Raw genomic sequence first — 19,500 nt, forward strand, 5'->3', positions numbered from 1 at the left:
CCTCATCCCAAATTCTATTCTATAACGAATAGGGTTGTTACACTGGGGCCTACTGCACTAATCATACTGTCTATAAACAAACCACATTGAGAAGAAAACTATGGAGGAATACTCATTAAGAGGAAAGAGGCTATGACATTGATTTGTGGGTTTTGTCAGTAATTACTCATGCTAACTTTGACTTCACTGTGGGTAAATCTAATTGAAAAAGATTTTTGCTCTTCATGTGGCTTTGCTCTTCGATGATAGCTGGCAGGGACATCCTAATCAGGTATTATTAACAACATTGTTTGTAAGTATAAAAGTTATTTAAAAAATTCAAGACAAGGATCTCAGTAAAGACCATTAAACAGGAGGAAACAGGCCTGTGAAAGAGAAATCTAACTTAGAAGCCAAACAGAAGTTAAAAATAAATATGAGAAACAACTCTGAAGACTTCTATGATGGCAGAAAAAGAATCTCTTTCTAGACCGGCATGACACTTTGCATCTTGCTGGGAGAGATGCTATAAAACCAGGTATGTGTTCTACAGTATTGGCAGAAACAATAACTTCTTTTCAATTTCATTACAAAACACATTTCTTTTCAATAAGATACTTTAATTAACTTGGAATTCATATTGTGGTTTTTCTTTCTAGCTCTTTGTTCAACTGAACTAAAGTAGTACAGAGAAGAATTGCTGGGTTTCAGCACCAAATCATACTTTACCAGTTGGCGTAAGAATAACACCCGGGTTGTAGAATAGTCAATTGGTTTATTTTGATTTATGAGCAACTGGCTAGCCTGTACTAACCTGTCCTGTACTAACAGGTCCTGCACCGACCCTGACCAAGGTCATCATGTGATGCGCTAGAGGCATTTCAGTAAAATGTATTTCCCAACTATGCAGGCCCTGTGATTCCACCTCTCTTCAAATCACAACATGCTGTGAGATCCGAAGCCAGGAATATGTCAGAGCTGATAGTTTCCTGAGAGACAGGAGGCTTGAGTGACTTGAAGCCCTGCTGCACACCCCACTGGCACTGCTTTTTAGCCTTCCACTTGTTCAGTTGCTATAAGCAAAAAGCTCTCAGAGCTAAGCTGTTGGTTCTTCAAGTCAACACATCTGGACCCTTCAGTTTCTTAAATTTCCTCAGCAGATGTGCCTCCTAAATGATTAGTCATCTCATTTTTCTTCTCTTGCAACTTTGCTTCTATCTGTGCACTTAGAAGGCTGCGTGATCTGCTGACCTAGACACCAGATGCTAGAAACGTTGTCTACATGTGGATACCTTTCAGTCAACTATTTTTTTACCTGCTAACTGCAGTTCTTGTCAAGAAAACATTCCAAAAAAATCCCCCCACTACCGTCTAAAAAATCACAGACACAAAAATCCTATCTCATTGTTCTGAGGGAGACAGCAAGGATGAAGTAATGATTAAGAATAATTATGGAATATTTGAAAACATACTCTTCTCTAAACACAAAACATGGAAAAGTTCATTAGCCAGGAGACTGGAGAAGATCCCTTCTTCATAGACCTAAATTTGCCTAAGTAGTTTTTTCAGACGACATGCTTGTGAAATAAACATACTCCCTTTGAAAATCAGTAAAAAACAATGAGTGGGACATGGGCAAAATAAGTAAAAGTGGGAGGAGTATTAATGGTGGGTGACCAAGGCCACCAGCTACATAGGCAAATGCAGTCCTGGGAACTGACTGCTCAGAGTAACCCTGTTTCTTCAGGGAAGGTCCTGAGTCAAAGGGTGAATGACCCCAACACTGTTGTGTCGTATTTATATTTGTACTCATTCTCTTTATTCCTAAGGAGTGGAGTGGGGAAGATGGAAAATAGGGCTAGAAGGTCCTTTCCCTCTTTCAGAAGGCCTTTACTCAATCAGTTTTTTTCTGGGCTTACAGTGCCTCTCTTGTCAACAACACTCCCCATTTTCCACACACTTCTTACGGCTACCAATGAGAATAGCTCTATGTGGTATCCTCACGTATTTAAAAAGAAAGAATTGAGATGAAATATCCTCAGCACAGCATGACTTTCAACTCTTAGAATACGGTGTCCGCGGATAGTATAAGATTCCCTGGCTTGAATATGTGATGAGATTTTCAGCCTCAGTAAAGCTTAATTCTACTGGTTCTCCATTTGTTACAAGAACCTCAGACAATGCCAACATGTAACTTTAGTATATTATATCCATTTGTATGAATATGTTTGTAAATATGCTTGCGTATATATACAAACATACACACACATCCATCTCAAATTCCACAGGGTGAGTACCATTCGCAAAGGACAGTTCTTTACTTCTAAATAGTTTGTATAATTGAAACAGAACCAAAATCCTCCTTTGGAAAACGTATGAACATGTCTTGGTTTACCAATCCACATGAGGTGCTGAGGCCTACTAGAGTGGTTTCACCCCGAAAATCCCCTCACTTGGACCTGGATCCCTGAAACGATTTCTTTGTGATCCCAGATCTCAGTTCCTGCTTCCCACAACTCTCCTCCTGCCATGACCCTTTCCAGGGGCTTCCACGGACACTAGGATGATTCTATGTTGACACTAGTCTCCTGCTCAATTGATTGTGATCTCTTTAAAATACAGGGATGAAGAATGGCTGGGAAAAGTTTGGGAAAGAAGGGTTATTGTGCGATTTTGCCTTACAGACATTAAAATGTATAACGTGGTTAAAATAATTAAAAATAGCATCCGGGACATGGATGCAGCTGGAAACCATCATTCTTAGCAAATTATCACAAGAAGAGAAAACCAAACACCGCATGTTCTCACTCATAGGTGGGAACTGAACAATGAGCTCACTTGGACTCGGGAAGGGGAACATCACACACTGGGGCCTATCATGGGGAGGGGGGAGGGGGGAGGGATTGCATTGGGGAGTTATACCTGATATAAATGATGAATTGATGGGTGCTGACGAGTTGATGGGTGCAGCACACCAACATGGCACATGTATACATATGTAACCTGCACGTTATGCACATGTACCCTAGAACTTAAAGTATAATAAAAAAAAAAAAAAAATAGCATCCAACTGGTAGGTACAAGGAAATAGGCAGAGAAATAGCAATAGTACATAGGAAAGCAGCATGCATAGCACAAGCCCAATTAAATGAACAATATTTAACTGTGTATTTAAAAAGCTAATATGATTATCTCTGGGTGGTACTATTATGGGTTCCTGGTATTTTCTTTGACTTACATTCCTTTTGTGAAATAGAAAAACAAAAAACAATAGGAAAAAACCCACGTTTTAAAGTACAAATCAGAAACTGGAAGAAATATTTGAAACCAGTAAGAAACAGTTTAACATCCTTAATAAATATAAATTATTACACATAAGTATGTGTAAATATGTAATATATTACATATACTATACAAAGTAATATGTAAATATATGACATGTATGTAAATATGTAAATATATTACACATACTATATAAAGTCAATATATACAAAATATGTAAGATGTCTACCAAAAAAATGAGCATCAGAAAGGCTGAGAACACAAAATTAGCAAAAATATTGTGTTGGAAAAAGTACATAAAAATAAGTATAAAAAATGTTTCGCCACATTAGTAATAAAAAATCAAAAATTAATCCTCTAAGGTACAATTTTTCCAAATCAGCAAAGATTTGAAATAACCAATAACAGTAAAAATTAATAAGGATCCAGTCAGCTGGACATTCCCATATGTTGCTTTAAATGATACCCCAAGCCCAAGTCCTTTATCTGAAATCATTAGAGATGTGCTTCAGACTTTGGAATTCTTTAGAATTTTTTTAAAAGTTACCTGTTATGTACATTAAGCAGAAACTGCAGCCAGGCGAGGGGCAGTACATCATAATCAGACACATTAATATTTCTGCAGTTGAACATACAAATACTTACAAGAAGTAGAATAAATGAAAGACTGAAAACAGCCTCATTTCTGCTGATGACAGTTCTGCCACAAAATGAGTTCAGGTTAGATTTTACTACAAAATGAGTTAGGAACAAATGTATGGTTTTCAGAGCTTTTTAGGTTCTAAAGCTGTTGATAAGGAATTCTGAACTCTTCATAGAATCTTTCTCAAAATCAATTTGGCCACATAATTATAAATTTAGACTTTAAAAAGTACATGCATTTTGACCAATTTCAAGGAGGAACCAAGTAGAAACATACAAAGAGTTATACTTCAGGATATACATAAGAATTTTATTTACAACAATAAAAATGAAATTGGCATAGACTTATAACAGCAGAGTAATGGCCGCCTTATGAAACAAATAAAGGGCTATTATATGGCCATGAAATCATTTTGAGAATACTCATTGACTCAGGAAAAGGCTCATTATTTATTGTTGAATAAAAGATAAGACATAAACTTCATATTTGGTGTGATACCAATTAAAAAATAGATGTATATTTGTAGAACAAAAGACTTGAAAAATACGCCAAAGAACTAATAGCGATTATAGCTAACCACTGGAATCATAGGTGATTTTTACTGTATTGTTCATAACTATGTCTTTGAAGTTTTTCTTATACTGAGCATGTAATACTTTCATAATTATTAATTTTCTACACAGGATTTATCCTATTAATCTTACTGTTTATCTGAGTACATAATACAACCCCTGGGGGAGGTTTTACCACTAGAGATGGAGCAAATGACTCTGGTTGGCTCTCGCCCTAGCACCATCACCGTCCTGGGGAACTTAGTTCACAGTACTGAAGCCCTGAAGGAGACTGCTGGCTTCGCAGCTCAGAGTGGTGGTGGGGAGGTGGGGTAACTGCTACTCTCGGTGAAATCACAACCATAACTTACTTGACACCTGCTGAGAAGCTCATCACAGGGAAGAAGAGCCCGTCTGTGTTGAAGTTCTCAAACATCCCCTGCACAGGTTGTCCATTGATGCGGAATGAAATGCTGGGCACGCCGAGGTCCAGGCAGCAGCTTACCACATCATCGGATCTCAGGAGGTGCTGGTTGATGGAAGCCACAGCTCTGGGTATCCGGCCTGGGGAGGAAAGAACAGGAAGAAGGCTGTGGAACTCTGGAGGCACCTGCGAGGCTGAGAAAGGCTCAGAGGCCTCTGGGGGAGATGGGGAGGTGTGATGGGTACCCAAGAGGTCCAGAGGTACTACTGCATTTGAAATGCAACTTTGCTTTTCCTGTGTGAGATGAGCAATGAGAAATGAATTCCTAAGCTGGCGAGTGGGCAGACTCCATGCCTGATTTGAGATGAGTCTCAGGGGAAATGCTCAAACTGCTAAGAATGAGAAATAACAAAAACTTAACCTATTCAATGTGTGTTCAGACTGTGGCCTGGTGTCCGAAGTAGCAGACAGAATGCTTTTGCTGGTGTAGTGCTTCAGAGGTGGCTGGGGTGTGTGTGTGCTTAGTTTTAAGTGCCGAAAGACCTTTCTGTCTTTTACTTCCTCAAAAAGATTAGGCTCCTCTAGTGTTGAATAGAGAAGCCATCAGAGAGAAGAATGGCAAGGCTATCTAGCCATTAAACTATGCTATGTAGGCTGGGCGCAGCGGCTCACGCCTATAATCCCAGTTCTTTGGGAGGCTGAGGCAGGTGGATCACCTGAGGTCAGGAGTTTGAGACCAGCATGACCAACATGGAGAAACCCCATCTCTACTGAAAATACAAAAGTAGCCGGGCGTGGTGGTGGATGCCCGTAATCCCAGCTACAGGCTAAGAAAGGAGAATCGCTTCAACCTGGGAGGTGGAGGTTGCGGAGAGCCGAGATCGTGCCATTGCACTCCAGCCTGGGTAACAAGAGCAAAACTCCATCTCAAAAAACAACAACAACAACAAAAAACTATGTTACAGTTCGCTTATTTGTTTTAAAGAACTTTATTATTTCAGATAAGCGGGAAAACACATTGCCAGTTATATTCTGAATTCATTTAAAAACTTTTCTTCACATCTCTTTCATAAGATGATTGATCATTTCCTGACTTAAAGGAGTGAGGAAAAATCACCTCTCTGCTTTCCTATCTTATATCATTGTATTCTGGAAATTCTAAAAGTAAAGATTAATAATTATAACCACCCACCCCTCCCCTATTGGGTTTACATTTCTGTTAGAAAGAGAGCAACAAAAGGGAAGTTAGGTTTTAAAATAGGGTTTCCAGCAAAAGATAAAAAGATACCTTGTTTCTTGATTACAGAAGTAATATGTATTCATTATAAAGGGTCACCACTTATACAGGAAAGTATACAAAAAGGCTGGGTGCTCATGCCTATAATCCCAGCACTTTGGGGGGCCAAGGCAGGCGGATCGCTTGAGCTCAGGAGTTTGAGACCAGCCTGGTCAACACAGTGAAACTCTGTCTCTACTAAAAATACAAAAATTAGCTGGGCGTGGTGACACGCACCTGTAGTCCTAGCAACTTAGGGGTCTAAGGTGGAAAGATAGCTTGAACCCAGTAAGTGGAGGCTGAGGTGAGCTGAGATCATGCCATTGTGCTCCAGCTTGAGCGACAGAACGAGACCTTGTCTCAAATAAATACAAAAGAAAAAATATAACTCCATAAAAACGCTTCCAAATATATATGTACACACACACTCTAGTTTGATGGAGTTATATGTATTTTACGGAGTTACACATATACACACTTTTTTTTTTTTTTTTGAGAGAGAGAGTCTCACTCTGTCGCCCAGGCTGAAGTGCAGTGGCACCATCTCGGCTTCACTGCAAGCTCTGCCTCCCGGGTTCACGCCATTCTCCTGCCTCAGCCTCCCCGAGTAGCTGGGACTACAGGCACCCGCCACCACGCCCGGCTAATTTTTTTTATTTTTAGTAGAGACGGGGTTTCACCGTGTTAGCCAGGATGCTCTCGATCTCCTGACATCGTGATCCGCCTGCCTCGGCCTCCCAAAGTGCTGGGATACAGGTGTGAGCCACCGCGCCCGGCCCCACACACACACTTTTTATTCAAACTGGGGTATCCACTTTTTATCCAAAATCTGAAATGCTCTAGAGTCTGAAACTTGTTGAGCACTGACATGATGCCACAGGTGGAAAACTTCATACTCAATCTCATGTGATGGGTCACAGTCAAAAAAGTCAAAATTTTGTTTCATGCACAAAATTATTAAAAATTTTGTATAAAATTACCTTCAGGCTTTATGGGTATTTATGAAACATAAAGGAATTTTGTGTTCAGAGTTGAGTCCCACCCACAAGGTCTCTTATTATGCATATGCAAATATTCCCAAACCCAAAAAATCGAAAACCTGAAACATTTTTGGTCCTAAGAATTTCACATAAGGGATACTCAACCTGTAATAGATTCTAAACTAAGTGGTGAATTTTTAAAGGGTGAAATCACTGTGCTCTTTTTAATTAATAAAAAAGATGAAGTAGATCCCTCTAATTATTTTGGGTAATTGACAAAGCCATATTGCATTCCCTCCCACTCTTCCACAAGCAGTAATGAGGTTCTCCTCTGTGCCAGATGCTACACCTGGGGCTGGGGATCAAAGACAGAAGATCTAATTCATGCTCTTAAGAAGCCCATAGTCTGGTGGGAAATGGACATTTAAATAAAAAATATACAATATGATAAATATTGGAATGAAGGTATGTATGTGTTGCCTTCTAGAAGGAGAGGAAGATGCCTGGGAATCTGGGAGCATGGGACACCTTGATACCTGGAGAATCAAAAGCTCACTAGATAAATGAGAAACGAAGGAGCAAGAGAAGTGTCTAACATAGTTGCAGAATGGCTGGAGTTTGGTAAGGCTAGAAGGTGAGGGTTAATGAAGGCTGAATGAGGGAGACAGGACGGGGCAATAAAGCCGGACAGGAACATTGAGCTTGGACCACCTGCACAGCAAGAGTGCTGCTCCACACAATGTACTCAATGCGTATCGGCAAATAGTCTGGGGTAGCCTTAGACTCTGTTTTTATAACTTTAATACCTTGCTTCACCACTGAGAAAAAGGAACAGGCTCCTCATCGTAGCACCTACAGGTAAAATTATTTAAAAACAACAAAACTGAGCCCAGGTTGAAGAGTGTAGGTTTGACTCTTTCAAATTTCTCCATTTGAGGACATTGAGTACCCTTAGCTCATTGTATGGAGTTTAGATACCCAGCTTCCAGGATCTCTTCTTCCTCCTGTTCAAGTCTGTTATGAAAAAATTCTGTGATATTAAAATTCAGCAAAGCTTGCAGTAATTGTCTCACCTTTAAGATTTATCTTACCATTAAAAATAATCTTTCCTGCATAATTTTCTTTTTCTTTTTTTTTTTTTAGTTTAACTTCTGGAAAATATCACTATAGTTACTTGAACAAATACTTTTTTATTTTTATTTACTTATTTATGTTTTGAGACAGCGTTTCACTCTGTCACCCAGGCTGGAGTACAACAGCACGATCTCGCTTCACTGCAACCTCTGCCTCCTGGGTTCAAGCGATCCTTTCACTGCAGCCCCTCAAGTAGCTGGGACTACAGGCTCACGCCACTGCCCAGATAATTTTTGTATTTTTAGTAGAGAGAGGATTTCACCATGTTGGCTAGTCTGGTCTTGAACTCCTGGCCTCAAGTGATCCTCCCACCTCGGCCTCCCAAAGTGCTGGGATGACGGGTTTGAGCCACTGCACCCAGCCCACTTGAACAAATTCTAACGAATATTTGTGAACTGAGGAAGACCAGGAAATAATTGAAATGCTACACTGGACAATTGTCTTTAAAAGTATTCAGATCCTTGCTGGATAAAAATACAAATTCCAAGGTTCTTTAATGTTCTAAGAATCATACAAACTGGGACAAAACTGTCAAATGTTGATTCGTGACTCCGGTGTCCTCTCTCGCGTCCTCTGAGGGTTCACCGTTGGCTTCTACACTGGCCTGAGGCTCAGCCACTAAAGACAAAGAGCAGCTTTCATGGGTGATTCTCTTCATCTGCAGCAGGGCTTTGATACCAACAGGAGCTGAGCTCTGAACTTTATTTAGCCAGAGCTGCCATATGCCCTCCAGGGGAAATACGGTTGGGAGAATTTCTCCTGCCTGGCTTGTTCTTTCCACTGAAAGTAACCACCAGGAGGAGCAATTATGCCCTCGTGGTAAAAGACACTGTCTTTTCCCACCTTTTTTTCTACTAGACTGGGCTCAAAGTAGAAGTTTCCTTTGGAACATTGGCTAAGAAAAGTTATAAGCAAATTGAATTCATAGACTGGGCCTATTTTTAAAGGGAAGAGAGTTGAGACTAATATTATCTAGAAATGAAAGGGTAACTGTTGATAATCACTGGATATGAAGTATATACTTAGCAAGTGCTTAGAGCAAAGTAATGGGAAGACTATTTGGATTAGAGAGCCCATTTCATATAATATTCACACTGTGAAAAATTATCTGATGAAGTATACCTCACTTTAAAATGTGAGTACTATGAAGAGTTTGAAATTAGAAAATGATGGACTCGTGGCATTGCTTTTCCATAATGTGTTTTATAAATCTCCTCACATGCACAGAAAGTAATCTCTACCCCTGTGAGGGCTTTCATGGCTTCCTAATCATTTAGTAAGGGTCTTGCACTCCACATTTAAACAAGATGCAAATCCTTTCAACTGAGCTGCAATGAGGTAGCAAAGGGAGGTCGGAGGTGCCTTGGAGTCACACAGGACTGAGTTCAAATCCCAAGCCCTTACCTGCTGCATGAACCAGGACCTATGATTTTACCAGAGGCTCAACTTCCCCATCTGTAAAATGGGCACAGTTGTACCCACAGGGATGCTGTAAAGAGACTTATTTGTAAGGTACCATTATTATCCTTTTGACTTTAATGAAGTAAATAAATGATGTCCTGTGTACCACTTAAGAGGCAGTTTATCCTAGTGGTGAAGGGGTTTCTGGAACCGGACTGCCTGGCCTCTAGTTCTGGGTCTGTTACTTACTGTGTGACCTTGGGCAAGTAACTTCCCTTGGTGGACTCAAGTTACCTAATCTGTCAAACAGGAATAATGTCTACCTCATAAGACTGCTATGAGTTTCCAATCAATTAATCTATACAGAGCAATAGAAGAGTGCCTCACACACTGTAACCCACAGCAAATGCTATTACTGTTTGTGTTTTATCAACTCCAGGAACCTTAATCATTAGGCTAACAGTAGAAAAGTTTGCCGGGACACTGTAGGAATATTATACCTTTTATAATACTAGAAAAAAGTAACAATGTGGGAAATCACAGCATTGAGGGCTGAATCTAAAAAGTGATTTTAAATCTACTCTCTTTATTGAAAGATAGTACTGAAAAATATGCACATTTTAAAGTATGTTTAATGTATTTGACCCTTTTAGAACAACCAGCAGAAATGTGACACTATGGAATGAAAAATCAAACTTGTTTCAAAGCACTTTTCTAAGAGCAGCCTCAAGTGCTTTTTATGATATTAGGAACTCTGAGTAATTCTAGAGACCATCCGCTGCAAGAGGCTAGTGGTTCTTATCTCTGCCAGTCTGAAGAAGAAAAACTGTCCCCTGGTTTGGAGGCTGAGGCCCACCTGAAGGGCCCAGGAAGCTTGGAAAGGCCATTCCAAACCCGATAATAAGATTTTTTTTAAAGGCCACTTAATCAGATGCTGCACATCTTCAATTAACCTCAGGGTGTATTACTGCAGAATTTAGTACCTTCCGATGGGTAACGAGGCAACTGGAAACAGCGACGCTCGGCACTTGCACAGGTCTAGGCACTGCAGTTTGGCATTATAATCCAAGCACAAATATTTAGCCATTTGGAATGAGAGGGGATCCAAAGACAGAAAAGCGCTGCTCTTCTGCAGCTACTCCTCGGATCTTGTCACACGGCACTGGCGTTGGAAAGGTCTGAGTCACAATGGGCTGCGTTTTATAAACAAATACCCTGGGACTCATTGTAGCTGGGAGACAGGTGAAGTCTCCTTGGGCAAATCTGACTGCAGAGGTAAATTATCGTGAGGAGCCTTAATAAATCAGGAAACACAATTTTACTCCATTCATTCGTTTCCACACTACTCGTCTCTTGGGATGGTGAATTCTTTTGCTTATTTCAATTCTGAGGAGGAAAAAGTGGTTAAAGGGAAGACATGATTTCTCCTACGGAACTTCCCCCAGCCAGTAACGTACTATGTAGGCTGCTCCAAGCAGACCTCACTCCCAACTGCTGTCCTGAAAGCCCCATCGAGGATCCACTCAGAGAGGGAAAGTGATACCATCACACAAAAGAGCCATTCCTCCAAAGAGAAGATCACAGCGTCTGAGCTGACCCTGGACTCTGTAGGGAGGGTTAGACAGAGTGCAGGAGGGAGATGTTCCCACAGCTGATGCCTGAAAATGACTTCCCAGGCTTCCGCGGCTAAAAAGACCTATTAAGGCTGTCTTCTCCCCTACACAGAGAAAAAGCTCGTTCATACTTCCAGGATGTCACTTTGAGAATTCTTTCCTCATTCAGCATGGAACTGGGGTTCTTTATTCCCTTAGATATTCCAGGGGTAGCTCTAACTGGGCTATTCTCATGGTCTTGAGTGAAGTACCAAGGACTCTAGATTTGGTCTTTATAACTACAGTGCAATTCACAGATGATGAGGGAAGGTAGCTCATATTTACTGTGTATCTAATGTGTGTCAGGAACTTCGTATTTCTCATTTAAATTTCGTAAGAATCTTATATTATCCTCATTTTATCAGACGAAAACTGAGTCTCTGAGAGGTTAAGTAATTTGTCCAGTGTAAAAAAGAAACATGGGCCAGGCACGGTGGCTCACGCCTGTAATCCCAGCACTTTGGGAGGCCAAGGTGGGTGGATCACAAGGTCAGGAGATCGAGACCATCCTGGCTAACACGGTGAAACCCCGTCTCTACTAAAAATACAAAAAAAATTAGCCGGGCGTGGTGGCGGGCACCTGTAGTCCCAGCTACTTGGGAGGCTGAGGCAGGAGAATGGTGTGAACCCAGGAGGTGGAGCTTGCAGTGAGCCAAGAGCTTGGAGCTTGGAGTGGAGCCACTGCACTCCAGCCTGGGCGACAGAGCGAGACTCCGTCTCAAAAAAAAAAAAAAAACAAAAAACAAAAAACAAAAAACAAAAGAAACATTAAGTGGCAGAGCTAGGATTCAAACCCAGGCATAACTCCAGAGCCGTGCTGTTTGTTCTTGACTTTCCATTGACAAAGTGTTAGAGGCACTGTAATTCTTTCCAACTACTGCAAAATCTATTGTACTTTAATAAAAGTATGTTAAAGACCAATTCAAGGCAGTGGCTTAATTTATGCACATGAACAACTTTAAAGGTAATGACCCGGGCATTTAAATCTCAAATAAAAGGAGAGTAATTTATCATGACCACTTTCTAATATATCCTCCTATCTACCCACCATTCTCTCCTGTAGTAAGTTGGAGTGTTAGTTCCGTTTCATTTCTTCATCAGACAATTACCTTTTCATCAGATAGCCTGAAATTCATGGCTGTCCTGGTGGGGGTCATTAACAGAAACCTTATTTCTTCAGCTGAAGAAATATTCCTGACATATTCCAATCCCTTCTGCGAGATATATGTTCCCTGCATGCTGGTTGGAGAAGTCAGAACAACGCCCAGACCCAGGAAAGCTTTGGGTTTTGGTGAGAATGAAAGGTATAAAACTTGTAGACACTGGTTTCTCCATGTCTCAGCAGATGCTGGAGACTGAGGGATGAAATCCCTGGAGTGCACCTACATGGACACGGCAATACACCATCAAGTGCAGGTCATTTCACAGAGTCACAATCAGTTTCTGAAAAGCTGAGTCACCAGCCTTCTTCCCACTTCTCCAATCATAGGAGCCATTGCTAGTGATGTTCGGCATGAGCCTGGAGCACCCAGCTTCCTTGGCTTCAGAGGAGACAGGAGGGGTGAGGGAGAGGGTGGGGAACTGCACACTCCTGGAATGATACACAATCAGACAGGATGGGATGTTCAGGTCCTGAACTGCACAGAGCAGCCCTCTATGGATGCACCATGAATGGGTTCCATGCCTCCTGACTCACTGATATATCCATTCCTCAAATTTCTACAGAGGGATACAGGAATAAGTAAGTGCCCCATGCAGTGCTGTGAAGTCAGAAAAAGACTAAGTCAATTTTTTCCTTTGAGAGTGATTAGTTTCTCTTTGAAACAAGGGTCCAGTTTGCTTCACCCCAGGGTCTAGGTGAGCTTCATACTTCCTCAGCCAGTCTCCACGCAGAGCCCTCTTCAGGTGTAGCTGGGCTCCAGAGAACGTTCTTGGGCTATGGTGCCAAGTGGACGGGAGACAGGCAGAAGTCAGCAGGAGTGTGAAACAATTTTTTCAAGTCAATCTTGTCAATTCCTTCACAGACTTAATCCTACCACACTCAGGAGCTGCAAAGGTGCATGAGCATAAGGATTCTTCCTCCTCAGATCATTTATTCAGAGACAGTTTCCTGAGAACCTTATGATATCTGATGATAACCTAAGCTTAAGGTCACTACTTCATGGCCACAGACTCAGTGGCTCCATGATAACACTATGAGAACAAAGGGAAGCTCCACCTCCCATGAAGAATTAGGGAAGGTTAAGTTGGGAGGATGAAAGCACAAGGTAAGACTTTCCCTTCACATGACCCCATCATCCTGCCATTTTGAATCCAGTTATGTCAGGACCACACTGTTCTCTGGGACACACAGAACATGAACAAAAGGCTTTTTTTTCATTCTTCCCCCATGGTAGTGATCCAGGATAAAGAGGTATACAAATGAATGTTTACAGCCTATTCCTAAAAGTTTTAAAGTGTTGAAGCAGAATGCAACATAGCTCCTAAAATAACAACAACAAAATTCATATGGACCAACTGAAAATAAAGACCAATTAAAAGAAGCATGTCACTGGGACCTGAGCTGACTTAATCATTGGTATCAGGCAAGTAGGTTGTAACTACAAAGCTAAGGGAAGGAGGAAAATGTGATGGGTTATGTAGTTACCAGTTACAGAAGAAAATGTAGAGGTTTGTCCTGTAGAGATAAACTTTTCCTTTGTATTGGATTTGAGGAAGAATGTGTGTCATGGTTACTTATGTAATGGACACGTGCCACCATGCTTACGTAAGGAATTTCTATAAGGGATACAATGTCTCTAATTGCAGTTTTGCAAAAGATACAGAAAATTCACGCTTTGGACAACAGACCGGAGAGGTAAGGCTCTTCTTCCCGATGAAAGCCTGAGAGTTAATCTTGCGTTTTTCACCCAGGCAGAAGCCAAGACATTCCTCCACAGGCACGGGCCATGGACATGCTTGGGAAAAGCATCAATTATTTATCTAAAAAAAAGGAAGCCCTGAATTCGTTTAAAGAGGTTGGCACCTACTGTGCGTTGGGCATGGCTCCAGATATTTTATAGATTGTATTATGAAGCAACAGGCTGTGTTGACAAGGTTATGGACTTATAGTCAGGTCTAGATCCTTCCTCGTGTGACTTTGAATAAATTACTGAACCATCTTTATGCTTCCGGTCACACGTTTGTCATGTGAGGTCAATATTTTCTACCTTAAGGGGTCATTGTGAGGATAAAATAAGAGAAAAATGAACAAAAAGTATGTAACTCACTGCCCAGTGAATAAATGCTGAGTCTCTGCTCATATCATCCTAACGATTCCATAAAATATTGCTCATACAGATACAATGAGCTTGAGAGAAGTGATCTGCACTAGACCATGTAGCTGGGAACTGAGTAATGGTATAAATGAGTCTTATTTTAACCTGATACTCTTTTCCATCTAACCGTTTAATTAGTTGAGACTCTTGAGTCTCCATCATTTCAAGTGAAAGTGGTAATTTCAGCTAGAATAATTTGAGCCTCCATCATTTCCAGTGAGATTATGAGCCAAAGCTTTAGCAAGGTACTCACCTGACCAAAGGTGAAGTCCATCAAAGCCATAGGAGTACAGGTCATCGCCAACACCATTGCCTCCCCATCCTTCTCCACCTCCTGGGTATGGGGCATAGCCTGAGGAAGAGGCCCAGCCCACCCGCAGATGTGTGGGCTCTGCTGTCAGGAAGGGGTCCACCTGGTCGATAATCAGCTCGAAGTACCACTTCTTGTACTGGGCTGAGCCCTCCGCGACTCCCAGGAAGATGTTGGGCCGGATACTGAAATTAAACATGGGCAAGTGGCATCTACAGACCCTCAAAAACTGAGAAAGCAAGTTGAACCAGGCCATAGGAGGCAATGGCCCATTTACACCTAGGACAAGAGCAATGCTGTGTTTTTCATATTGCTCAAAAGATGGGAGGGATCTCTAAAAGCCAGGAGTCTGAGATCAGCCTGGGTAACAAAGTGAGACCCCATCTCTACAAAAATTAGCCGGGTATGGTGGTGCACACCTATAGTCCAAGCTACTTGCGAGGGTGAGGTCAGAGAATTGCTTGAGCCTAGGAGTTCGAGGCTGCAGTGAGCCATGATTATGCCACCGCACTCCAGCCTGGGCAACAGAGTGAGACCTTGTCTCAAAAAAAAAGACTAGAAAAAGCTTAGGACCCTCAACACTTGATCAAGTTCTTAGCGTGACACATCAGGACAATATTTTCATTACAAAACATAAAGGATGTTTCTTTTAACATTCCATTCAAGGCAACCAACGTTTACTGAGTGCCAACCATGGGCAACGATGCTGAAAATGTTATACAGAAACCTTTGTTTCTTTAAGTTAAAAGAAAATTTTACTTGAATTCCATTTTCTGGTCAATTGGTATAAGCACCCTTATTTTCAGTACAGCAGCTTCGTTACCAAAGCATTATTAATAACACTGGTCTCTTAAAACCATTAAGAAGTCATTACTAGGCAACCTCGTTAAGGAAAAGAGGTTTTAATGTATCTGGCAAAGTGGTTGAAAGCTTAAGATACTCCACTTAGAGTTTTTATGTTAGGAATCATACTCTTATAGACGAACTGTTCTTGGGCTGGAGCTATGCCCTATTTTGGGTAGGCAAAGAAAAACCAGGCTGGCACCATGAAGAAAGTAAGTCTGTGTGACAGCTCAGGTCTTTGGGCCACTCTGCACTTCAGAGGGAAGACTCTATTCTTGCCATTGTGGATTAGCGTGTAGGCCTAGGTAGAAAGTGGCTAGAAAACCGCAGACCTGCCTAGTCCCAGTCCAGTGAGTTCACATGAGTCACGTGCAGCCACATGTATGGACTAGCAAGCTAAGGGTCCTGCAGGAGCCCCTGCTCTTCACCCTGATCCTCGCAGACAGCAGTGAGATACATGGCCATGTGCCAGAGGATTCAAGAGGCCACAGTCTCACTTGGGACATCCATTCTATGAAAAGATTATAGAAAAAATGTTGGTATATAAAAATAAACATGAATATATTATGAAGTTATAAGAGTTGCATTAATGTTTAAAAGAAAACAGGGCCGGGCACGGTGGCTCAAGCCTGTAATCTCAGCACTTTGGGAGGCCGAGACGGGCGGATCACGAGGTCAGGAGATCAAGACCATCCTGGCTAACCCGGTGAAACCCCGTCTCTACTAAAAAAATACAAAAAAAAAATTAGCCAGGCGTGGTGGCAGGCGCCTGTAGTCCCAGCTACTCGGGAGGCTGAGGCAGGAGAATGGCGTAAACCCGGGAGGCGGAGCTTGCAGTGAGCTGAGATCTGACCACTGCACTCCAGCCCGGGCGACAGAGCGAGACTCCGTCTCAAAAAAAAAAATAAAAAATAAAAGAAAACATAGTAGGCCATCTCAGGTCAAATTCTTCAGCACTCAGATGCTACATATACTTTGTCCTCAGCTAATTAAACAGAAAAGTTTGAAAAATTCTGCTAAAGGGGTTGGAAGCCCTAGTCATAGGAAGTGCATGTTTGCTTGGTCTTGTCTTACGTACTTGTATCGCCATGGAAACTGTGGGCGGGCAATGCTGGAGTTCAGATCAGCCCTCTTGGAGGGCCTGCTTGGAGACAACACAGGCAGAACTATGCTTGGCATCTGGAATGACGGTGGTGGCCTTACCTGGTTACATCGTTAATCAGTCGCGTCTGCAAGAGCAGGTTTCTCCGGGGCAGCAGGTTGTCACAGATCAGATTCTGGTTGGCTCTCACTGCAACCCCATTGCAGAGACAGAGGGAGCACAGGATATCCAGAACCTGCAGCAGGACACACCCACCAAACTTTAGGACCACCAGGAGGGCACAGTAAGCAGGACCACCACAGGGCATGAAGGAAGGAGTCATAAAGGGTGGGGTCTAGGTGATGGGTGGAGAGCTAGCTCAGAGCCAAGGAGGCTTTGCCTCTTACCCAGAAGGAACGAGTGATGCCTCAGGGCCTGCTGCTTCTTGGGAAAATGAGTCTGGGCTTCTTTCTAGCCCCTCTGCTCTAGTCTTATGCCCCTTGCCTCCAAACCGTGCATACCATCGGTAGCCATTGTTCTATTACAGTAAGTAAGAGGCTGCGCTCTGAAGACAGACTAAGATAATACCCCAGCCAGGCCAGGACTAAGGTGTAGTGAGGCATCTAGGGCACAAAATCTGAGCCCTGCTCACTGTCTCAGCTCTGAAAACACAGAGCAGAAGAATAAAAGGCCCTCCATGGACTTCCAACTCAAGCAGCACACTCTCACCCAGCCCTGATGGTGCTTGGCGCTGAGTATCAGTGGATATTTATTAATAAAAAGGCACGTAAGATTCCCATCTGGCCAAGGTGTTGCATGTAGCAAGCTTGGGAATGGAATTGTGTGTAGGTGGGGTGATGGTAGGGCAGACTCCTGTTCTTTGGTCTTTTGCTGTGATATCAAAACTCATGAAGATGATAATCTTCAGAGATTCCTGGAAACTGGTATTCTTTAATTCCTGGAAACTGGTATTCTAAATATTTTACCCGCTCTCCTTCTCCCATCTAGGAGAACAAACTTACAAGAGCCCAGGTGGCCCATGAATCTGAGAGACCCATCATTAAACTGCTTCTGCCCCTTGTTTTCCAGCTGCCTAGAAACTGGGAACAGCCTCTGTTTGCCTCATCCTGCACGCTCACCTCTCCTTGCACTGTATCCTCTTCCATTCAGACTTTTTGTTCCTCTCATGGCAAAGCGAACTGTGCTGGGCCAGTCAGGTTCTGTTCCTCCCGCTCACAGAGAGGAATGTGCAAACAGCAGTCAATAAATAACAGCCACGATATGGCAGGTTGTACCAACAGAGAGGCAGGCAGCCTCGTTTCAGTCTCTCAAAGTGGCCATTGAAGACTCAATGCTTAGTGGGGTTTGATAGCTTCAAGGTGTTTGTGGCATTTGTATCCATAATTCTCACAAACCAATTTTCTACCTGACTCCCTGAATGTCAGTTTTGTTCCAGATAAATACAAAGCACATTTACGGGACAAGCAGTAAAGAATCCCAAATGCAGTTTTATGGGGGACTCTTACCATTAGCACTCTGTGAAAGATTTCAACTGTGGAAACTTGAAATCCAAAGGATAATCTCTCACCCTAAGAAAAGAGCCATAGACGGCCAGGAAATGAAATACTTTCAAGTCGGCCTATTACACATTTCATCTGTTTTGCCTCGGAGTGATGGCTGCGGGAGACTTGCTGTCACAGCCAGAGGGAAAGCAGGGCTTAATCCACATGCAGTAGGAACAGCAAAGAGAAAAAGGCTCTGTAAAAAGCACACAGCCGAACAGAGCAGTGCCTCATCTATAAATAAATGATGCCACTTAAAGAATCAGAGTTGACAATGTTTCGGTTTTGCTTTAGGAGACACTCCTTCAGGTAAAACTGGGGAATGGGGATAAACTTCCTTTTCTAAAATAGTTCAAACGGGTTTGTGAAAGGAAAATATCTTGGGCCCCCAAAATCACTAAGGAAAACTTAAGCTGGAAACTGCTTAGGATAAACCTGCCTCACGTTCTATTCAGTCACTGCTCTGCTCACTGAGATAGATGCATATCCCATTTGCCTCCTTTGGAAAGGCTAATCAGAAACTCCGAAGACTGTAACCATTTGTGTATCACCTGTCTGTGACCTGGAAGTTCCCTGTCTGCTTCCAGTCCTCCTGTTTTGGCTTCAAGTTGTCCCACCTTTCCAGACTGAACCAATGTACTTCTTATATATATTGAGTGATGTCGCACGTCTTCCTAAACGTATAAAACCAAGCTGTGCCCGGGCCACCCTGGGCACATGTCGGCAGGACTTCCTGAGGCTGTGTCACGAGCGCGTCCTCAACCTTGGCAAAATAAACTTTCTAAATGAACTAAGACCTGTCTCAGATTTTCTGGGTTCACATTTTGGTAACCACGGGGGAGATTCTGAGTGGAGATGTCCCGACCTTTGAAGAATCTCCTATCGGTGCTTGGTACCAGCATGAGCTAACCTTACGGCTTAAACAAATAGGACAATGTGCTGAGGTCTGAGAGTACTCCCTCCAGAGAGTCCCTGATCTCCCAAAACTTTAGATTGAGATCTAAAGTCTAGTTTGCTGTACTTTTTTTTTTTTTTTTTTTTTTTTAAGTTTTACTTGCTTCCAAT

The 19,500-nt window shown here is 42.2% G+C and overlaps 1 protein-coding gene across 1 annotated transcript in view; it reads right to left on the bottom strand.

The window, feature by feature from the left end:
- RYR3 (ryanodine receptor 3) overlaps positions 1–19,500 on the bottom strand; it is a 404,874-nt gene that overhangs the window by 256,288 nt on the left and 129,086 nt on the right. The window contains exons 17-19 of the mRNA XM_031935734.1: positions 16,996–17,129; positions 14,893–15,134; positions 4,827–5,019 (exon numbers count right to left, since the gene is read on the bottom strand). Of these exons, the coding sequence (XP_031791594.1) occupies positions 4,827–5,019; positions 14,893–15,134; positions 16,996–17,129 (569 nt within the window). The remainder of the gene's footprint in view (positions 1–4,826; positions 5,020–14,892; positions 15,135–16,995; positions 17,130–19,500) is intronic.

Source organism: Piliocolobus tephrosceles, chromosome 6 (genome assembly GCF_002776525.5).
Source record: "Piliocolobus tephrosceles isolate RC106 chromosome 6, ASM277652v3, whole genome shotgun sequence".
Taxonomy (NCBI): Eukaryota; Metazoa; Chordata; class Mammalia; order Primates; family Cercopithecidae; genus Piliocolobus; species Piliocolobus tephrosceles.